This window comes from Phalacrocorax aristotelis, chromosome 7, assembly GCF_949628215.1.
Source record: "Phalacrocorax aristotelis chromosome 7, bGulAri2.1, whole genome shotgun sequence".
NCBI lineage: Eukaryota > Metazoa > Chordata > Aves > Suliformes > Phalacrocoracidae > Phalacrocorax > Phalacrocorax aristotelis.
In genome coordinates, this window is record NC_134282.1 from 51326359 (window position 1) to 51344123 (window position 17765).

Consider the following 17765-nt stretch of genomic DNA (forward strand, 5'->3'; position numbering starts at 1 on the left):
AGTAATGTCTCTACCTTTGCTGAATTATTTTGCCAGAGGCCTCCCTCCATGGAGGTACCCATAACCTTAGTCAATGTAATCACTTTGCAACTCTTGTCCTTTTCTTTAATGGTAGCAAGCCATCCAGTGGCCGGTGATTTAATATATTAAAGTAAAAAGCATTAATGAAAAATGTAAGGATGTCAAAATAAGATAAAATGATTGGCTCCTTGAGATGACTCTTTCTGGTTTTTTTTGTTTTTGTTTTTTTTTTTTTTTTTAAGGTGGATGAGTGGATTACTTTGGTATCCAGTCTGTAGAATTAGTTTCAAGTCTTATTAGGTATGCTTTGGAATCCACCACATTGTAGCAACGCATGAAGTTCCAGTACTCAGACCTACTAGTCCGTGATTTACATACAAATAGCTGTAATACTCTAAGAAGTAGCACAGGTTCATTAACTCTTCTGCTGCATCTTGTTTGCATAAAAGTCTCTGCAAGTCTGGCAACAGCGTTGATACCACCGCATGTCTTGGCACAGATTCTTCTCCCGGATCACCCTGCAGTACACTGTCCACTGGTCGCCTGTGCACTTGTACGTGAGAGCAGCTTTGGACAAGAAAAGAAAGGAGAAACTAGCAGATTAGCCAGAGAACAGCATTGCAGGTGTGATCAAAATCACTGCATATGAGGGAAGAAAGGGCCAACCCTGCCGTCAGCACTGGAGATCAGCAGATGTTCTTTCTACTGAAATATCAGGCTCTTGGAAGTGCTTAGTGCAAGGGTGTAGCTGGGCATGACTGTGGGAGCACCAGCCTCCTCACGTTGTACCTATTTTGTCTCAGTGACAAATAGGCCTAGATGAAGAAAATGTCTAAAGCATTGCCCTAGATTTAAGCACATGAACACCTCGCAGCAGTTGGTGGGAGGCTGCGTGCTCCCAGGGCGAGTGCTTTGCTAGGACAGGCTTTCGGGAGTGGCCATCATCCTCTCGGCGGAAAACGTTTTTACAGACGAGCAAAATCAAACCCAGTTTGATGGATGTAAAGCTAAATTAATAGCAAGTAAAAATAGTACTTCTTAGTTTAGCAAGAGCAGTAGGACAACAATTAGCTACTGAGAGGAGGGGCTGGGTGGCTGAAACTTCCTCAGACTGACAAAAGGTTTGTGCAGGGGGTTAAAGCAGCATGAAGACGCTGCTGCTGAATCTGTTCACAATATCATTAAAGGGTCACATGTGCTTTTATAAAAAAAGTAAGACTAGCGAAATTGTACACTTGATAAAAATGCACACATAGAGTGAGTGCTTTTTATGGTATGTGAAATATAAATTGTATGTAGCATCCTTACGAATGCTGTGACAATCGGAAAACCTTCTAAATGAATATTGTGGCCTCTGAGCTTGGGAAAAATGGTTTAATTAAAGAACATCGAAAGGTGCTGACCCAGCAGCATCCTGAGTCCCTTGTTGCTCATCTCTGCTGCATGAAACCAGGAAAGGCCCTTATCCTGTATTTAGCTGCGAGTCTCAGTGCCAAGCACCAGAAAATGATGGCAGCAAAACTGGTAGGCATGTTTATCACTGAAGCTTCATTCAGTTGGAGGAGAAGCAAAAGCTTCACAGAACCTGCTGGAATGAAGTTGCACTGTCCCAGCAAAAATGGAACGTGAAGCCAATTTAAAAAAAAAAATGATTGAGAGAAAAAAAAATTTGAGTGGAAGTGACCATCCTAAATGGCGGGAGGGTAGAGGTGTTTCTGAGTGTGCCAGCAGTGGAGGGGCTTTTTGAGGTGGTTAGACCCGCAGCACTCCCCACTAGCTTTGGTTCCAACCAGGCACAGCGTTCAGAAAAGCTGATGTAGCTGAATAAACTACACACCTTGCAAGAACATCTGAGATGAGAGACTTTATGCAACAGAAAGAGACCAAGCCACAAACAAGGCTAGGACTCGAATATTTTGGAGGTCCAGGGTCGCTCATAGGTTGTGAAGTAAGGCAGGAAGCAACACGGGTCAGGCGCCTGAGGAACAGAATAAACCCCCTCTGATCGTGTCATCACTAAAGGACACTGGGCACAGATGTAAGAGTCAGGTGAGGTGAACTCCACACGTAGATACTTCTGAAAATGTTACCTGGGATGAAAAACATTCTGGAGTGGGGACAAGGCAGCATGGCGTTTGTAGACTACTGGAATTTTTTTCTGTATAATCTTTTTTGGTGAGGTTTCCATTGCAGAACACAGAAAATTTTGTTTAAAGATAATCCAGTAAGAATTTGTTTATAAGCAGGAAGAGCAAAACACTCAATGATATATCTTTCTGCTAATATCAAATATCATTGTTTCTGGCCCTGGTGATTCCAAGCCTGGTTTAGAGACAAAAGCATCCCAAATTACTTGCAGATTACTTTCAGCAGGGACTTGAGCCTCCTTAGTCTTCTAAACACGTGAGCTTTTTATTGCTTTGTCCTAAAATGTGAATTAGGATGGATTTCTTGTCTCATCAGTGTATCAAGGGCTTACTTCTCAAATGAAATGTTTTTCTTCCACTACGCTCTTAGTGCTAAAGTATCTGGGAAGTACTCTCATATGTTCTTAAACAAAAGAGGTTAGAAGCTCCTCAGTATGACTGCATTTGCAAGAATAAAATCTCCCATATTCTTTTAAACATCTGTTAAACTTTTGGGAAACAAATTTCAGTTCAGAAGCTTCAAGTTCAGTCCTAGTTTAACTGTTATTTAATACTGGACTATTAGAAAATAGTCCTCTATTACTTAGCAGTTCTGCCTTGTCATGTGTATTAGAGGCTTCTTAGCCTACAAGACTGGCACTGCTGAGAGGGTGGAGGCTGATCTTTCTGGTAAGCTCCTAGCAGCATTGTTTACAACGCAGCCTCTTCTACTGAAAAGTAATGGGAGGCACCGATGAGGCTGTGTCAGTGTAGCTGATGGCGTAGTTTAGCTTCATCTTACTGGTGATGATGTGTGAAATGTAAAGAAACCAGCTTGGTTCTTGGAGCTGTGGCTGAACACACTGGGCTGGAGTTTGGAAAAATATATTTTTATTTCCTTATGAACTGAGCAAATATGACGTTGAAAAACATGGATTCCCACAATTTTATATTAACAGAAGCATTCTTAACTAGGGCCATTTCTTAAATACAGTGTTAAGGTGTTCTGGGGAACAGAAGGCTTATCACCGTATTCTCATCTCAGCCAGGTACCCACGGAATGCAGGGAGGGTGAGGAGGACAGTGACAGAAAATCAAAGGGTTCACAGAAAGAGGCTGGATGCTCTCTTGCCTCCCTGGGCAAATTAATTCATCAAACCACATTCTCGTGGCAGCAAATGAAAAGGGTAAAAAAGCCAGTGATGCTCTACTTGTCAAGGTCATGTACTTTTCCTGGGGCACTGATAAATAAATTACTGTACTTTACACTCACCCCAGTGAAAGCAGTGTGTGAAGGTGTTTGTGATGGAGAAAGATACGCCTGCCAGCTTCCTTCCCTCTGTGATCAGTCAATCAATCACCCACCATTTTTGTGCTCCTCTTGGTCTCTCAGGTCTCTCCAGTGCTGAGCACTCCAGCTGGGGCAAAGTCTGAGACAGGGATTGGTGAATAAAAGAGGACCTATTCACACTAGACCTTTAGTCTAGAGTCTGACTGCAGGGGTCTCCCTAATTTCTGGCCCTGGGCAATCCTTGGAAGCCCCACTTTTATCACATTGGGCACACTGGGACCCTGGGCTTTGTCTGGTCCTTCACAGGCGGCACCTTCCCCCCAACGCCCCTCACTCACCAAGTCTGGGCGAGGTAATTGTGTTGACGTTTATCTTCTCATTGCAGACCTCTTGGTGGCACTGCCTGTAGGCCGCTGGCTTGGACAGGACAGGGCACTCATTGCCGTGGCGCCCGGTGACTTTGTGCATACACTGCACCACTCGTGACTGGAGGCCCTTCCCACAGGTTGAGGAGCACTGGAGGAGAGAAGGCACTGAGACATGGTCGAAACCGAGTAGCCTCAAAATCACATATATGCATACACCAGAAAAATCACTGCCAGAGCTGAGGTGTGCAGCAGACTGGCAGCTCGCTACAGTGCTGAGGACTCAACAACGGGGGCATCATGTCAGCCAGGGACCCTTCATAGAGCTGTTGCATTTATCCATGATGATTTTGCAGTTTCAGGGAGTGCTGTGAGCAGAGGAACTGCCCTGGCACAGGGAAGGAAGCTGTTGTCTTTCTGTCTGGACTTGCTCTGAGTCCACCTACACTGACTGTCCCTTGGATGCCCACAAGGTTCAAGCAGGCAAAGGTGCAATTCCCTCCACCAGCCACAAAGAGGCAAAGCTGGAAAATGTATACTGCTTCATTACAGGCGAGCAGCTTCCACCCCCCTGCCCAAGAGTGACCCAGTGGTACTGGTTGCCTTGGCTTAAAAGCCCTCTCCAAGACTTGGATTGTCTAACAAGGCTTCCTCCACAGACAAGACGACCACTGCCAGGCACTGATACAAGATAAAACCAAGGATTACAGCAGAGGCAGGCAGCTCCTACTGCATGCCCAGACCTCTAGAGAAGCTCTGTTCCAGTATATGGGAGAACACATCAGGTATTCAAGTATTCACGCTCATCTACCCCTGCTAACCGTCTGGCACTTGTCTGTCCTCCTGGGAGCAACTGCAAATTGTACTCCACGGGTTTTGGCTTCTATTAGCCAGGAGGCCCAGCCTGTTTATATGCTCTCTTTGTTGTCATACAGTTGGAGTCCCTGCCTCTCCCTCCCTCTTCCCCTGGCCCAGTCGCTTGTGATTTACAATGTCCTACTTGCACGCTGTTCAATTTTAATAAAGCAAACACAGTGAGCACAGTGAGGTGCACCAGCTGGAGTTAATAAAAGAAACTTGTATTTAAAATAAAGAAACAATGGGTTGCAGGACTTTGGTAAGATTCCTATTTCTGCTAAAGCCACACACAAGCTGTGTGTGGGGAGAGGAGGAGGTGGGGAAAACTCAGGAGATATAATTAGGATGATGTAAAAAACGATCATGTTTTCTGTCCTCTGGTGTTTCTGAACAAAGTCAGGGCAGTGGAGTTCTCTCTGTGAAAAACACTATTGCCTCAGAGTGGTCCTTGTTAAAAATGGCGTGCCAAACATTAAAGTGGCTCAAAAGATGAGCACTACTGAGGTTGGACTGAAGTCCAAGGACAAAGGATGTGTGTGCAGTGTGGATGCTTGTAAGGCTAGGACCCAGGGTCAAAAGAACTCATGGATGCACGTAGGCTTCCACCTCTCCCATCTATAGGGGAGGGCACAGCGAAGCCAAAGCTGTGGTTATTTTGTCCTGTAAGTATCACCAAAAAAAACCTGCTCTTCTCAAAGACCATCTGACACAAGAAGTATAGCCTTGTTCTGGGCTGGAGCACAGGAAGCTTTTCCTTCCTGTGTGAATCACTGAAAGGCCCAATAATAAATGGCCTCAGATTAACAGGACCATGTAAAATAGGGCTGATGGAGTCCTGCTTCAGACAACCCAGTGCAGAAATATATTTGCACAATGTGAACACTTTATTTCTCGGCAGGAGGAGTTGTAGGATCAGTGAAGTCTGTTGTCAAAAATAACAAAGACTCGAACAAAGTCATTCACATTAACGACTGTTTATTGTCAGGTTTCTTGTATTTGGTGTACTCAGCAAATCTGTATTTGCTTTTCTCTTCATTTTTCTCCTATATTCCACCTGCTCTTTATTCTTCTTCTTTCTCCGAGTGCCTTTCTCTAGACTGAACTTCTCCATTCAGAACAACCTCTGGCTCAGATTCCTTTTGGACTTTGCCACTGGTGTGCAGTTTACCTCTGCGTTTCCAGCTATGCAGCCCTCTCCATGACCTGATTATCATATTTGGAAGGTAGCAGTCATGCTATATGAAAAATTTACAGGCATTCTGGAACTTCTTTTTTTAAATAAATAATTGGCTTTTTCCCTTTTCATCCTTCTTATTTCAGTTTAGGGTCAACACACTAGTTTACAACAGATTTTTTGCACTTGGGTTTTTAGATGTTGACTTGACATCAAAATTTGGTCACCGTCTATTAACAGCTCAACAGTGGTTATGGGATTTAGGGCTATGCTGAACGAGCCCCTCCCCGTATGCCCTACAGTGAACTGTTCCAAAAAGCAATTGTTAGAAGTCCCTTATCTAAACCACCTTCATTACTTGAGCTTCTGCAGTGAGATGTAGGCATTTCATTAGTCTTGGGTGTCCGTCTGCTCTTCCCCAGCACTGTGTGCCCTCAGTCACTTCCACCAGTCTGGAAGCCAGTCAGGCATGGCCATTACATTTGGATTTAAAGTTAACAACTTTTATCCGGATAAACGCAACTATTAGGCCCTTCCACTTCACTAGTCATACGCAACCTCTAATCCTCAGGATTTCAATGGCACTTTCAGCCTTCAGAGGGCTTTACTAATCTTAATCCTCACAAAACTTTTTGCAAGGGGAGTGAATTGCACATCTATTTTACGAACAGAATAGCTGTTATCACTTAAGCATAAAATAACCCATTGAGGCCATGGGGTTCCTTCACGTGATTGTAATATAGTGAGCCTGAAACCCCTGTCTCTGGCTTTTAGGCATTCCCTGTGCTTATGAATGCTCTTAGCAGAGGGGAAAAAATAAATAAAAAAAAAAAGAAGGGAAGAAAGAAAATAGCATTTTTCTCATAAGGTGAATAAGGTTTTCAGATACCAATATACAAACACTCACCTGCCTTTGTCTGTGTTCCTGTCTCTGCATTTGTTAACCAGCAAGGAGGGCAAGCAATGAAACTTTTTTCCACAGACACTGCCAACTCCAATCCTTAGACATATAACAGCAGAGTTTTTGCCCGAAGCAGTTTTATTCCTTCTCCTGGGAGACTGGGATCATCACCTATGCTATGCAATTAGTTTTTCACAGCCAGGAAGACAGATTTTAACATCTTTCTTGAACTCTTTTGGGCTTGGCAGCTAAAGGAAGGTTGGACATCTGGCTTATTTTAAGACGAAATTTTCAACTCTGTACTTGGATAGTCTCTTTCCTAGGAATTTCAATAGGAAATAGGAATAGATACAAAATACATACAAAGGGGGAATTGTTACTCATGCTGCACTATGAAGAGAGGACATCATTAAAAGAGGCATAAAAATCGAACTCCAACTGAACAGCAAATTCCCATAAATACCTTCCCTCCTACTCTGGACAGCTAAACGCATTGCTATAGTCTCTCTGTTCCCAAATATTTATGGAGCAAGTAAGCATATCCAGAGAACAATTTTCAGGGCTAGAGTCACTCTGTGCCCCCTGACACAGGACCCTCAGGCTCGGGCACAGGTTATGAGGAGTTTGAGTAAGGAAAGGTGCTGTGGACTTCTTGCAAACAGAGCCCTTCCAGGCAGCCAACAGCTGCCGGAGAGAGCATATCGCTTGTGGCAGAGTGTGCCTGGGCTGCAGGGGCAAAAGTACCATTACAGCTCAGTGTAGCCGGTACAGTTCCACTGTGCAGAACGCAGGGAGGCTCCAGTGCTGCACAGTGAAATTGTGCTGATCGTATTGAAAAATGCTGTTGATGGACGCTGGACTTTTTGGGCAAATATTGAGTTCTCACAATGCTATTAACAAACATACCCTGAAACATACTCTGAGAATCAGAAAAGCCCTTACAAGCATTGATGTATTGACGTTGTGTATCTCAAGATACACACGTTTTGATGTCATGATGGAGTAAAGTGATCTGTGGATGTGGAGGACCGGTTTTGGAACCTGGTTTGGAGCTGCGTGAATCTCTGTCTGCCACCTGAACTGCTACGCACCTACTGAGAGAAAACCCACAGGCTTCTTGCCTGGGAAGCTGGGGCTCGGACAAGTGGCTGAATGGAGATGCTGGTGTCAAACAAAGAAGTGTTTTTTTCCTTCCACCAGGCATTGCCAGTGATATCACCATCAGAAAAACGCATATGCAGAATTCATGTAGTTTAACCACGGTGCACTAAACTGACAATAGAGCCATTGTAAACTGGGAATCCACCCACATGCAAAGATCAAAGGATTGTTCAACACTGTAAGAAAAGGGGGGTTAATGAACAGTTACAAAAAGTGAACCTAATGAGAGCCCTTGTAATTCCCAGTTCAAACACCGCTTGAGAAGGGAAAAGAAATACAAAAATGCCTCCATTCACATTCTTTGGCAGTAACATGCAAGCCAGTGGGGATATCCAGAAGGAAATAAACTCACAAATTGTCAAGGCAGCAGCTGCATTCATCAGCTTAAAGAAGATTTACTCACTGAAAAACTCCAACCTTAAGACCAAGCTATGATTTTTCAACTGGAATGCTATTTCTACCTTAGGATACTGGTATGAAAGCTTGAAATCCACCAAAGGTGCTGACAGATGCCTAATTGCTTTGAAAGCAAATGCCTCAGGAGAATATTAGGTATTAAAATAGAATGAATTTACAGTAAGTGTTGAGCTATGTCAGGGACTTCATCAACTCCTGATCTACAAAAGATAGCCAGAGAAAGAGAGAGGAATAAGAATGAATGAAGCGAGGGCAGGGCTGCTGTTGAGCAGCTGGAGGAACGCGTAAGAAAGACCAGTCCAAAGAAGCCCTGTGTTGAGGCTTAATGGGGACAGGAAAAGGTCCAGATTTACCACCATAGAGCACAGGCTCTGATCTGTTCAGGATTGAATGGGATAATGAAGCATAGCTTACGCCTTAGCTGAGGGCCGCTGGCTAGGCAGGGATGCATTCATAACACGTGTCACCTTTAAAAATGTCACTTTTCTAACTTCTAAGAGATGTTAGTCTCTGTTTTAAGAGACTTGCTTTTTCGAGCAGAAGGTCATAGCATTCCTTCAGCCAATCCTGAATGCACTCCAATATTTAGAAGGCTGATCTGTTGGAGGGAGATATAGTTCAAGATGACTGTCATAACTAAGCTGAAGGCAAGATGTTTTTTTTCTTTATTCGTCAGTCTGCAGTCATCTGATGTTTAAAGGTACTAGTTTGTCCCCAATTTGCTGAAAGTTGCTGAAGCCAAGGATAACACTATGGTTAAAGCTCCAATATTCAGAGGCAGAGTCATGCTTTACTGACTTCAGAGTTCAAGTATTTCAAGGCGTTAGGATAGGGTAGAGAGTTTTTCCCCCCAGGGGTCTTATTTCTTGCTTCTATGAAAGTCAGAAAGAAAGCAAGACAAGTTCGTATTAATAACATTCTAACACGACATCTGAGATGAATGACAAATGTCCTGTAATTACCCCGTTCCTGAGACCTTAATAGTACACATGTGTGTGCTCTGAATGTCAGTGCTCCGGACACCTTAACATCAGGCTTTTTGTGAGTATCGCTAATTTAAACTCTATAGTTCTAGCTGAAAAGCAGCATGCAATAAGCTTTCATAAACACCAGGTCAACTTTCACCATGGCATCATCCTAAAGAAAGAAATTTCTGTCTTAGATCTGATAAGATCTAATTAGCCCAAAGCAAACTGTAAGCTGTTTTTCAAGCTTCCTTGTTCTTTCTTTCTTTTCTGATTTTTTTTTTTTTTTTCCTTTTTCTTCTTTTTGAACCCCAGATCTGTAAAGAGAACATATCTGGTCTTGCTTACAACAATCTTTCATGTGAAAACTTTTGTGAAATGACTGATTTGTTTAATTTAGCCAAGAGAAAATGCATACCCTTCTGACTCAGTATGGGAAGAAACAATAAATTATAGCAGAAAATGCTCATGGCTGCTGTGACAGTATCTTAGAAAGAAGAGAGAGAAGCAATCTTTGCAAACTGCCTACAGCTGTGCTTTCAAACTGCATGACCCTAAGGAACAAGACCTGACCAGTACATCCAGCACATCTCACTGCATAATCAAGCTTGGCTTTGCTGTTCTGAAAAGTTCCATTGTGTACAGAGAGTTCAGAGATTAAGAGCTGAATGCATGAATATTCTGGGTAGTGACAGTGCCCTTAAGTACTTATGCGGTGCAGCCCAGGTGGATGCTAATGAGGAAATGTTATTTAATTCGTTATACCAATCAGGCAGAATTTACTTCTCACAAGCTTTCAAACTGGATTTCAAGAACAGGATCAAGCAGAGATGCAAAACAATACAGTATTGCCATATTCTAGCATGCCACCTGCGGCACGTGTGCAATGTTTGGATCTGTGGGAGGTACAAAGTGGAAGTACTCCATAGCTTATTCCACCTGAAAAACCGCAAGGAAATGATGCTGAAAAACATTTTATGTAAAAGGCATAATCAAGTTAATTTTAAGTAAACTAGATAGTAAGGGACAACCCTGTAACCGTGGGATCACATAACAGCTCAGGCTGCTTGAGAATTCACCCTGCTTCTACAGCAGCGTGCGCTGCTTACGCTGAGCAATGTTTTTATGGGCGATATGAGCTACAGTCCCACACCAAGCCACATACTGTTGCAGACGTTAGCCTGAAAGAATATCTTGGGAACTGAAGCTCCACTGATCACATATTTTAGTGGCTCGTCAGTTAATGATCAATGCTACCTAAAAGCAATTTATTAAAAAAGTAATTAAACTAAGGACTCCATTAGGATTGCTTAACTTCAGCAAGAGGCTGCTCATCTCTACCATCTCAGTCCTGCCTGAGCATTCTCTGGACAGGGAGCTACTCAGCTTTGAAATGTATGATGCTGCACCAACATCACATTTCATCTCTCTGCACAGTCAAACAAGGAATCACCAGCAAGCTGATACTAATTGCTCTTTAAAGAGGTTCTGGCAGATCGTCACCTAATGCCTCAGTAGCCATTACAAATCTCAAAAGGCTATTGGAAAGACTGCAAAATTATAGCAGTCCCTGCTAGTGATACATATTGGGTGCTGTAAGGATTCAAGGGGCAAAAATCTCTTCAGGTGAGAGGTGCAAATTTTAAATGGTGAATCAGCTACTGTTCATATTTTTAAAAACTGATCCTAGCCATTGTAACAACTCAGAGTAGCTCAGAGAAAATGAATGCTAATACTTGAACAGGCTTGTCTTGCATGCTTTATTTCTTTTTCACGTTAGAAAAAAGAGTAAAATAGTCATGATGGAATTCCATTTCCAATCCAGTGATCTTGGTGTGAGGCTTTAATTTTCCAACAACAACAAAAAAGCACTTAATGAACTAGGCTTTTAAATAAAGATCTTAAAAAGGAAAAGTTATTCTTCCAATTAACAGGATCACTGGAGGCTGTATTGGAACATGAGACAGTAACACTGTGACAGAACGTGCTCCACTTCAAACGAAACACTGATAGTCTTTTTGCAGCACGTTCTCCTTTACTAAGGAACCATCAAAATAACTTGCACTATGGATGTGCCTAGAAACTCCAGCAGAGGTGAGCTGTGCAAATTATTGTGCAGACAAGGAGCAGTCATTGCCTCAAAGGCATGAGCAGGACTTGGTTTCTGTAGCTTCCAGTCCCCAGCCAGCACTGTTGTCAGCTTCTCTTCACTTTCCATGCCTAGGTTTCCAACTACAGCTGCATCGATCGGGGCTAGCAGTTAGCACAAGTCTAGATAGAGGCTCAATTTGCTTTAGTGCCATTATACAATATTTACACCCCAGACCATAGCTAAAGATGTTTCACAAATGGGGGGACAGAAAATCGAAGTGCAAAAGGGGTGGGATTCATCTTACTGAACGAGCTCTGCTTCTGTTCTCTCTGCAGTCAGCAGGCAGAGATCACCACGTCAAGGGGCAATTCAGCCTTTACTAAGGAAAGGAGATGAAACTACTACCTGGAGCTGCCTGTCTTACAATGACTAAATGAACGGAGGTTAATATCTATCTCAAACAAGGCACCTACCCGTCAGATGGCTAGGACTCAGTCATGTGAAATCAGTTAAGTGATGGACCCAGGACCATGCAGAATTCTGTAGTTAATACGAGTTAATACGAGTTAAAAACTCATACAAATGTTCCCTTCTTTCCTAAAATGCATATTTCCAGTGGAGGTATGAAAACTACATTTCTGAGTTTGTCACCAACAGAGCGATCAGTTCTACTTGGTGGCACAAGGCAACAGAAGGGCCTTGGGCTGGGCTTTAAGCAGCGCGAGGTGACAGATTTGTGAAATGGCAGCAGGAGCATGGAGATGTCTCCCCTCACGTCTCTCCTCCTGAGGCTTTTACTTCAGTGATCTAAGACTTTTTCTCAGAACCCTTATTCTGGATTCAGGATTCTGGATTCTGCATTTTACTTAAGTTCGTAGAATAAAATCATAAAGGGAACAGAGAAAACTCCAGCAGGCCCTGTGTTGACATGAAAATGACAAAAAAAACCCCAATAGCCTTGAAGCTCTGTCCTTTGTAAACCACAAACCATGTGCCAGAATCTTCATTTTATGCTGAAATCCTTAACTCAGCGAAGTCATTGGGAGTTTGGCATTGACTTTGGTGGGCCAGTGATTTGGCCCATAGTATTATAAACAAAATGGATTTTGCTGCAGCAGAAGAGACGGGTAGTTTCTGCTTTGTAAAACAAACACTAGCTTTCTCTCACACAGGGATCTGTTTTATTCAATGCATTTCCTCAATGGCGGTTAAAGTAAAGGTGGTGGTTTTAACTCATCGTAACACAAGAGGGTACCATTCTGCTTCAGAAATGCAGAGCTATGGCTTTTCACCTTCCTTTCTAAAGGGCTGCATGAAATTTTTACGAGGGTACTGGCAACAACTTTGTCAAAATGAGGAGTGTCCCTGGCAAATAAGCAATTTTGGGCCATTTGTTGACACCCTCTGTAGCCAGGGGTAGCTATTGGCAAGAAAGGCTGGGGTTTGCACATCAGTAATCACACGCCAGAGGAAGAGACCATGGGGAACCACAACTAGCAGTGCAACTTAGAGCAGCCCATAGGGGCAGTAGTTAGGTTTAGGATACTCTGATGCTCTGGCTTCTGGTCATGCCTAGGACCAGAGGAGCAAAGGGTTTGAAACCTAAAGCTTGTTGGGTCTTCTCCTGCCAAATCCAACCCTACCACCTTCTTGAGAACAACTAATTTGCATCAGTGAGGCCTGCAGATGATCTTCCAACATCAGTTTCTAGCTGCGGTGCTGAATGCACGTGAGCAGCCATAAATCATGAAGTTATTTGCTGAGCCAAAGTGACTAAGCGGCAGGAAAGGGTCTGTCAGCCATGATGTGCAACTGCAGTTTTAAGCAACCATCCCTCCTGCGGAGCTTTCTCCAAATTCAACCAGAAATGTTATTTTCTCCAAGGTAGAAGATGAACTTAGTTATGACCTTTATGAAGAATTAACAAGTTGTCCATAGCTTATCATAAACAGATGGTGGGTCAAGCCATGAATTTGTAATGAATGTTAGAACAAAGGACAGTTTGCTTCTATATTTACATCAGCTTTAAATATACCTCTCAAACCACAGCTGTCCTTGATTTGCTCTTCTTACCACGTAATGTGAATTAATCATTAAAAGCGAGTCATATAGAGGATTTTGTTGACGTTCCCAAACGTTTGGAATGCAGAAAACATGCCTTCCTGGCACTGGAAGATCGTAGAGTATTTTTGAAAAAAAAAAAACACAAAAGAAAAAACCCAAACCAAAAAAACAACCGCAACATGTTTTTTGGTGTACTGCAAGGCTAGAGGTTTTATCTCTTACAGAATACAATCTACTGTAATCTTGCCAAAACCATTAATTTGCAATTACAGAATCCCTGTTACCACCCACAGTGATGAATGACTGCCGATCTTCAGTATGAAACACCTCAATGTCTGGCACAAAACCAGTATTTTTCCTATAGAAAATTAGATTTCTTTTCCTCCCTACTGTTAATATTCTCCTAGGATGAGAACCAGCATTTCATAGGCTGAGTAAAATGCTGTAAAGAAATTGGCAGCTATCGATGTCCAGGGAGGGCAGGTAGCTATAGGTAATTTTTCAGATGTGTTTTATCACTACTGACACTATTTGGCAACAAGAATATTGTTTAACATCACCCTTTGCCAAGCTGATCCTTACTAGACCTTTCCAGTTGCTGGAGTGTACAGTCTTTCTGAATCCAGTGAAAGTTGTGCCAGGTGGTTATACAAGATGTAAAGTGGTAGAAAAAGATTTCTCCTCTACTTTCTCTCCTAGCTGAAGCCTAGCTTGACATGTCACATATTTCTGTTTTCACCTGAAAGCACGTCTCTGTGATGGCTCCTACACAAGACCCAAAGGTCCTGCACAGCCTGGCAGGTCAGATTCTGATCTGCATGGCATTAGCATAAGCCTGCATTAACTTAAGTGGCTGAATTAATCTGGATTTACACTAATGTAAGAGAGACTGATATATGACCCACCGTGCTGAGTGAGATGCTTGGCTTGTGGCCAATAGGTTGTAGGGAAGAATGAGAGTCAGTTACCCTGGATTTACATTGGGTTATCTGAGATTAATATAGGCCTTAGCATTTAGAGAGCATCTACCGTAACTGCAAAGAAAAAATATGGCAAAGCCAATATATTACAGGGCTTCTGTGTATCTTTCTCCTTCTAAAAATCTTTTCATTGGGCTATGTAATATAATAGGTTAATGAGCTAAATTGTTGCCTGAGGCACAGAAGCTGCATGTTTAAACTTCTGCCCACAAAGCTGAAAATGCACCCTTGTGAAAGTCAGCACTGACGATGGAGCTAGTGTATCTTGCTTGTAATTCTACCTTCCTTGATATAATACCAGTTAAAAGGAGAAGAGCCAAAAAAATGAAGTTGGGAACCCTGAACCATTCTGTGCCATTGGCTCGAAATACAATACTTCGGTCACAGGACAGAAATAGAGTATGTCAAGGCATACAAAATAGTGGAACAATTAAGTAAAACTGGAAATGAAGAAAAATACATAAAAATCTTCTGGAGAATTGCTCCTGCTATATAATCTTGTGTCTGCAGTTATACCCTAGAAGAGTTGAAAAGTCAACTGGAGAAAAGGAACTAAAAAAAATACAGCCTTGGCCTGTGCACTTGCACCTGAGAGCTTTCCCTGCTACATTACTACTAGAGCGGAAGGGGAGAGAGCTGAGGACTCGGCAGGGGGAGCCTTGGGTAGCTCGAAAGCATTCCCTAGCGCTGTTCACCCTCAAGCACAGCTGACAAGGTTTGTCGCCACCACATCCAGCCAATACCTCAAGCCCGCATCTCCCTGCAGCAGGCCAGCAGGCACCCCCACATCGCTTGGGACATATGTTTTCAGCTGCGTGAGTCAAGGTAGACTTCAATGCCAAGTCAGAGTCCCGCAGCCGATCCCTTCGAGCGCAGCCTGGAGCAGGCGCACGGTACAGACTCAGGCTGTGCGTCCTGCTAAGCTTCCCAGAGAGCCACAGACATGAAGACACATTCTGTTCACTAGCTGCCTGCATTCTTCACAGGAATGTAATCCTTGACATAAAGTTTGTCAGCAAAAGGCAATTCATCACGAAAGAACGAACTACTGTCTTGCTAAAGCATCAAGAGGCATTTTTTCAGCAGCCTAGGAGTCTGAGGCAAGTGTTGGGAAACTGAGCAACTTGTTCTTTTGACTAGCACAACTACAACAAAAATGTAAAAACACTTCCAGTGCTAGAACATTTAACAGCTCAGATTTCAAACAAGGAGGAGCTATTTCAAAGTAGAAAGAGTGTATGAGATGTTTGTTTCTTTAACTGAATGCAAACTGGATGTGGAATTTCCTTTTGGAAGAAACGACTGAATGGGAGGATGGCTTGGATTCCTATTTGTATATTGCATCATATATAAAAAAGAATGATATAATGAATTGCAATTCTGAAGAATCCAGGCAACAATAAAAAAAAGATTTCAGGTTAACGCCTTCAGTGGGGCTCTTGCTGTGCAATCTGTCTTGCTACTAGGTTCAAAGACTCCCAGGCCAGGAACAGTTTAGTTATGTAGCTTATCATGTCAATGCTGCGTTTGTGTTAAATGATAAAAATAATATCACTTTAAGGTAAGAGGTTTAAGAGAGGAGTTGCAGGAGTGCAGAGAAGTTGGAAGTTTAGTAGCAGCGGTAAGGGAGGTTTAGTAGCAGAACAATACTCTCTCTTTAGAATTACAGGAGGCAGTCAGTTAATCTCAAGCACTGGACTAACAGAGGTAACTTCAAAAACCTTCGAAATAACTTTACAGACCTGGCCCTATGTGTTTGGAAAGTGAACTAGATGTATCGGTTCATCGTGCAACACTTGAAATATGCTGCAAATACATTGCAAATATACAAATATCACAGCCAAGGCTGCTTGCTGAATCTGCTCAATTAGCTCCAAAGGCTTTCCACAGCTATAATACATAGTAAAGACCATCTGCAAATAAACCTGACAACAAATGAAAAAAAATTCCTCCTCTTCAGATCATGGACAGGCAATGGCTGCAGAACCGTTACTAAGGCCAGTGGACAAGGTTTTGGCTGGTAGGCGCAGGTTAAAGATCAGCATTCCCATGCCTCCAGCCCTCCCCTCTTCTATACAAAAGCAGATCCAGAGCCTAAGAACATAAAACCACAACTCTTCTGGCTTAGATTTGAAGCTTTTACCACTGTCCCTTCTTGCACCTTCTGAATGCAACAGGATCTAAGACCTTATTTAGGATAACCATGTCCATCGCTGTCAGACACGAGTTACTTATATAGGGCTGGGAGCTCCTTAGGGAAGTAATCTGTCTTCCCATGCACCGAGTCCATGTATTCTATAAATACTACTACTACTAACATAAAAATAACAGTCTGCCATTACAGCCAAACAGCCTGTTCTATTTACAAGTTGTATCTGGACTTAACTTTTTAAATGAGGTTTCGCCTCTTTCTTACATGACTTCCTGCTATCTTCAAACGATTTTGGTTTGGGAAATTAGGGATTGGAGGCCAAGCCACCATGAAAGCTGTTTGCACATAAAGCATCAAAGCCCTCTGTTTTAATCTGTGATAATTACTACTGTTAGTTAAATCCTGCTTCCCTGATGATTCTTAACAATATGTAACAAATGCATTAATTACAAGAAGTTGTTGCTTGTTCTGAGATCAATTTGTATTAATAGAAAAAGTTTCCACCTTAGTCAGCACAAAGCTCTCTCACAGCGATTTTTACAGCACCGGCAACAAACGTTTTACAGTGGAATTTTACCCTGGAAGTATGAAATTTAAAGAGTTCACTATAATCTAACTGCTGCAGACTTTGTTTCTCCTTAAAGGGGGAACCGTTTGAAGCTGGACAACACCAAAGAGGAGTTGCTGAGAGCTGTAAAGGCTGTTCCCCTAAGCGTGAGCCCTGCATTAAAGCTGCTGGATCCTCATGATGAAAATCCTTCGCTCAGGATTTGCAAAGAATTGAATTCCACACCAAACGTTTCAGCTATCTGGGTTTCTGGGACGATATATTTTCTTCAGAGAATTATATCTACCCATACCCTTTTCTACCAGTCCAGTGGTGCCTTTTGTCTGCCCCTCTGCACAGAGAATAAGAATCTAATTGTGTGACCTAAGTGTCCAGTCAGAATTAACCAATATGTCTACAGTTTTAAATGCTCATTATAAACCAAATCTAAGTCCAAGAACATCCTGCTGGACTCACACAGGGTGAAATTCCTGGGAAGCAGAGAGCTGGCACAAGCTCTCTGCAGACAGAAGCAGGCCACATACGCAGCACATAAGCCTTTGTGCCCGTCTGCACGGGGAGTATCCTGATCCTGAGTTAAGAATTGCAAATAACAACTGATTTTGCACTGATCCTGTCCTGCTCACATGC

The 17765-nt window shown here is 42.7% G+C and overlaps 1 protein-coding gene across 2 annotated transcripts in view; it reads right to left on the reverse strand.

Annotated features, from left to right (window-relative positions):
• Positions 1-260: 260 nt before the first annotated feature.
• Positions 261-17765, reverse strand: part of ADAMTS17 (ADAM metallopeptidase with thrombospondin type 1 motif 17) — a 191336-nt gene continuing 173831 nt past the window's right edge. For both annotated transcript variants that reach the window (XM_075100679.1, XM_075100680.1), the window contains 2 exons: positions 3777-3954; positions 261-588 (listed from right to left, as the gene is read on the reverse strand). In XM_075100679.1, coding sequence (XP_074956780.1) covers positions 437-588; positions 3777-3954 — 330 coding nt within the window. In that variant the 3' untranslated portion in view covers positions 261-436. The remainder of the gene's footprint in view (positions 589-3776; positions 3955-17765) is intronic.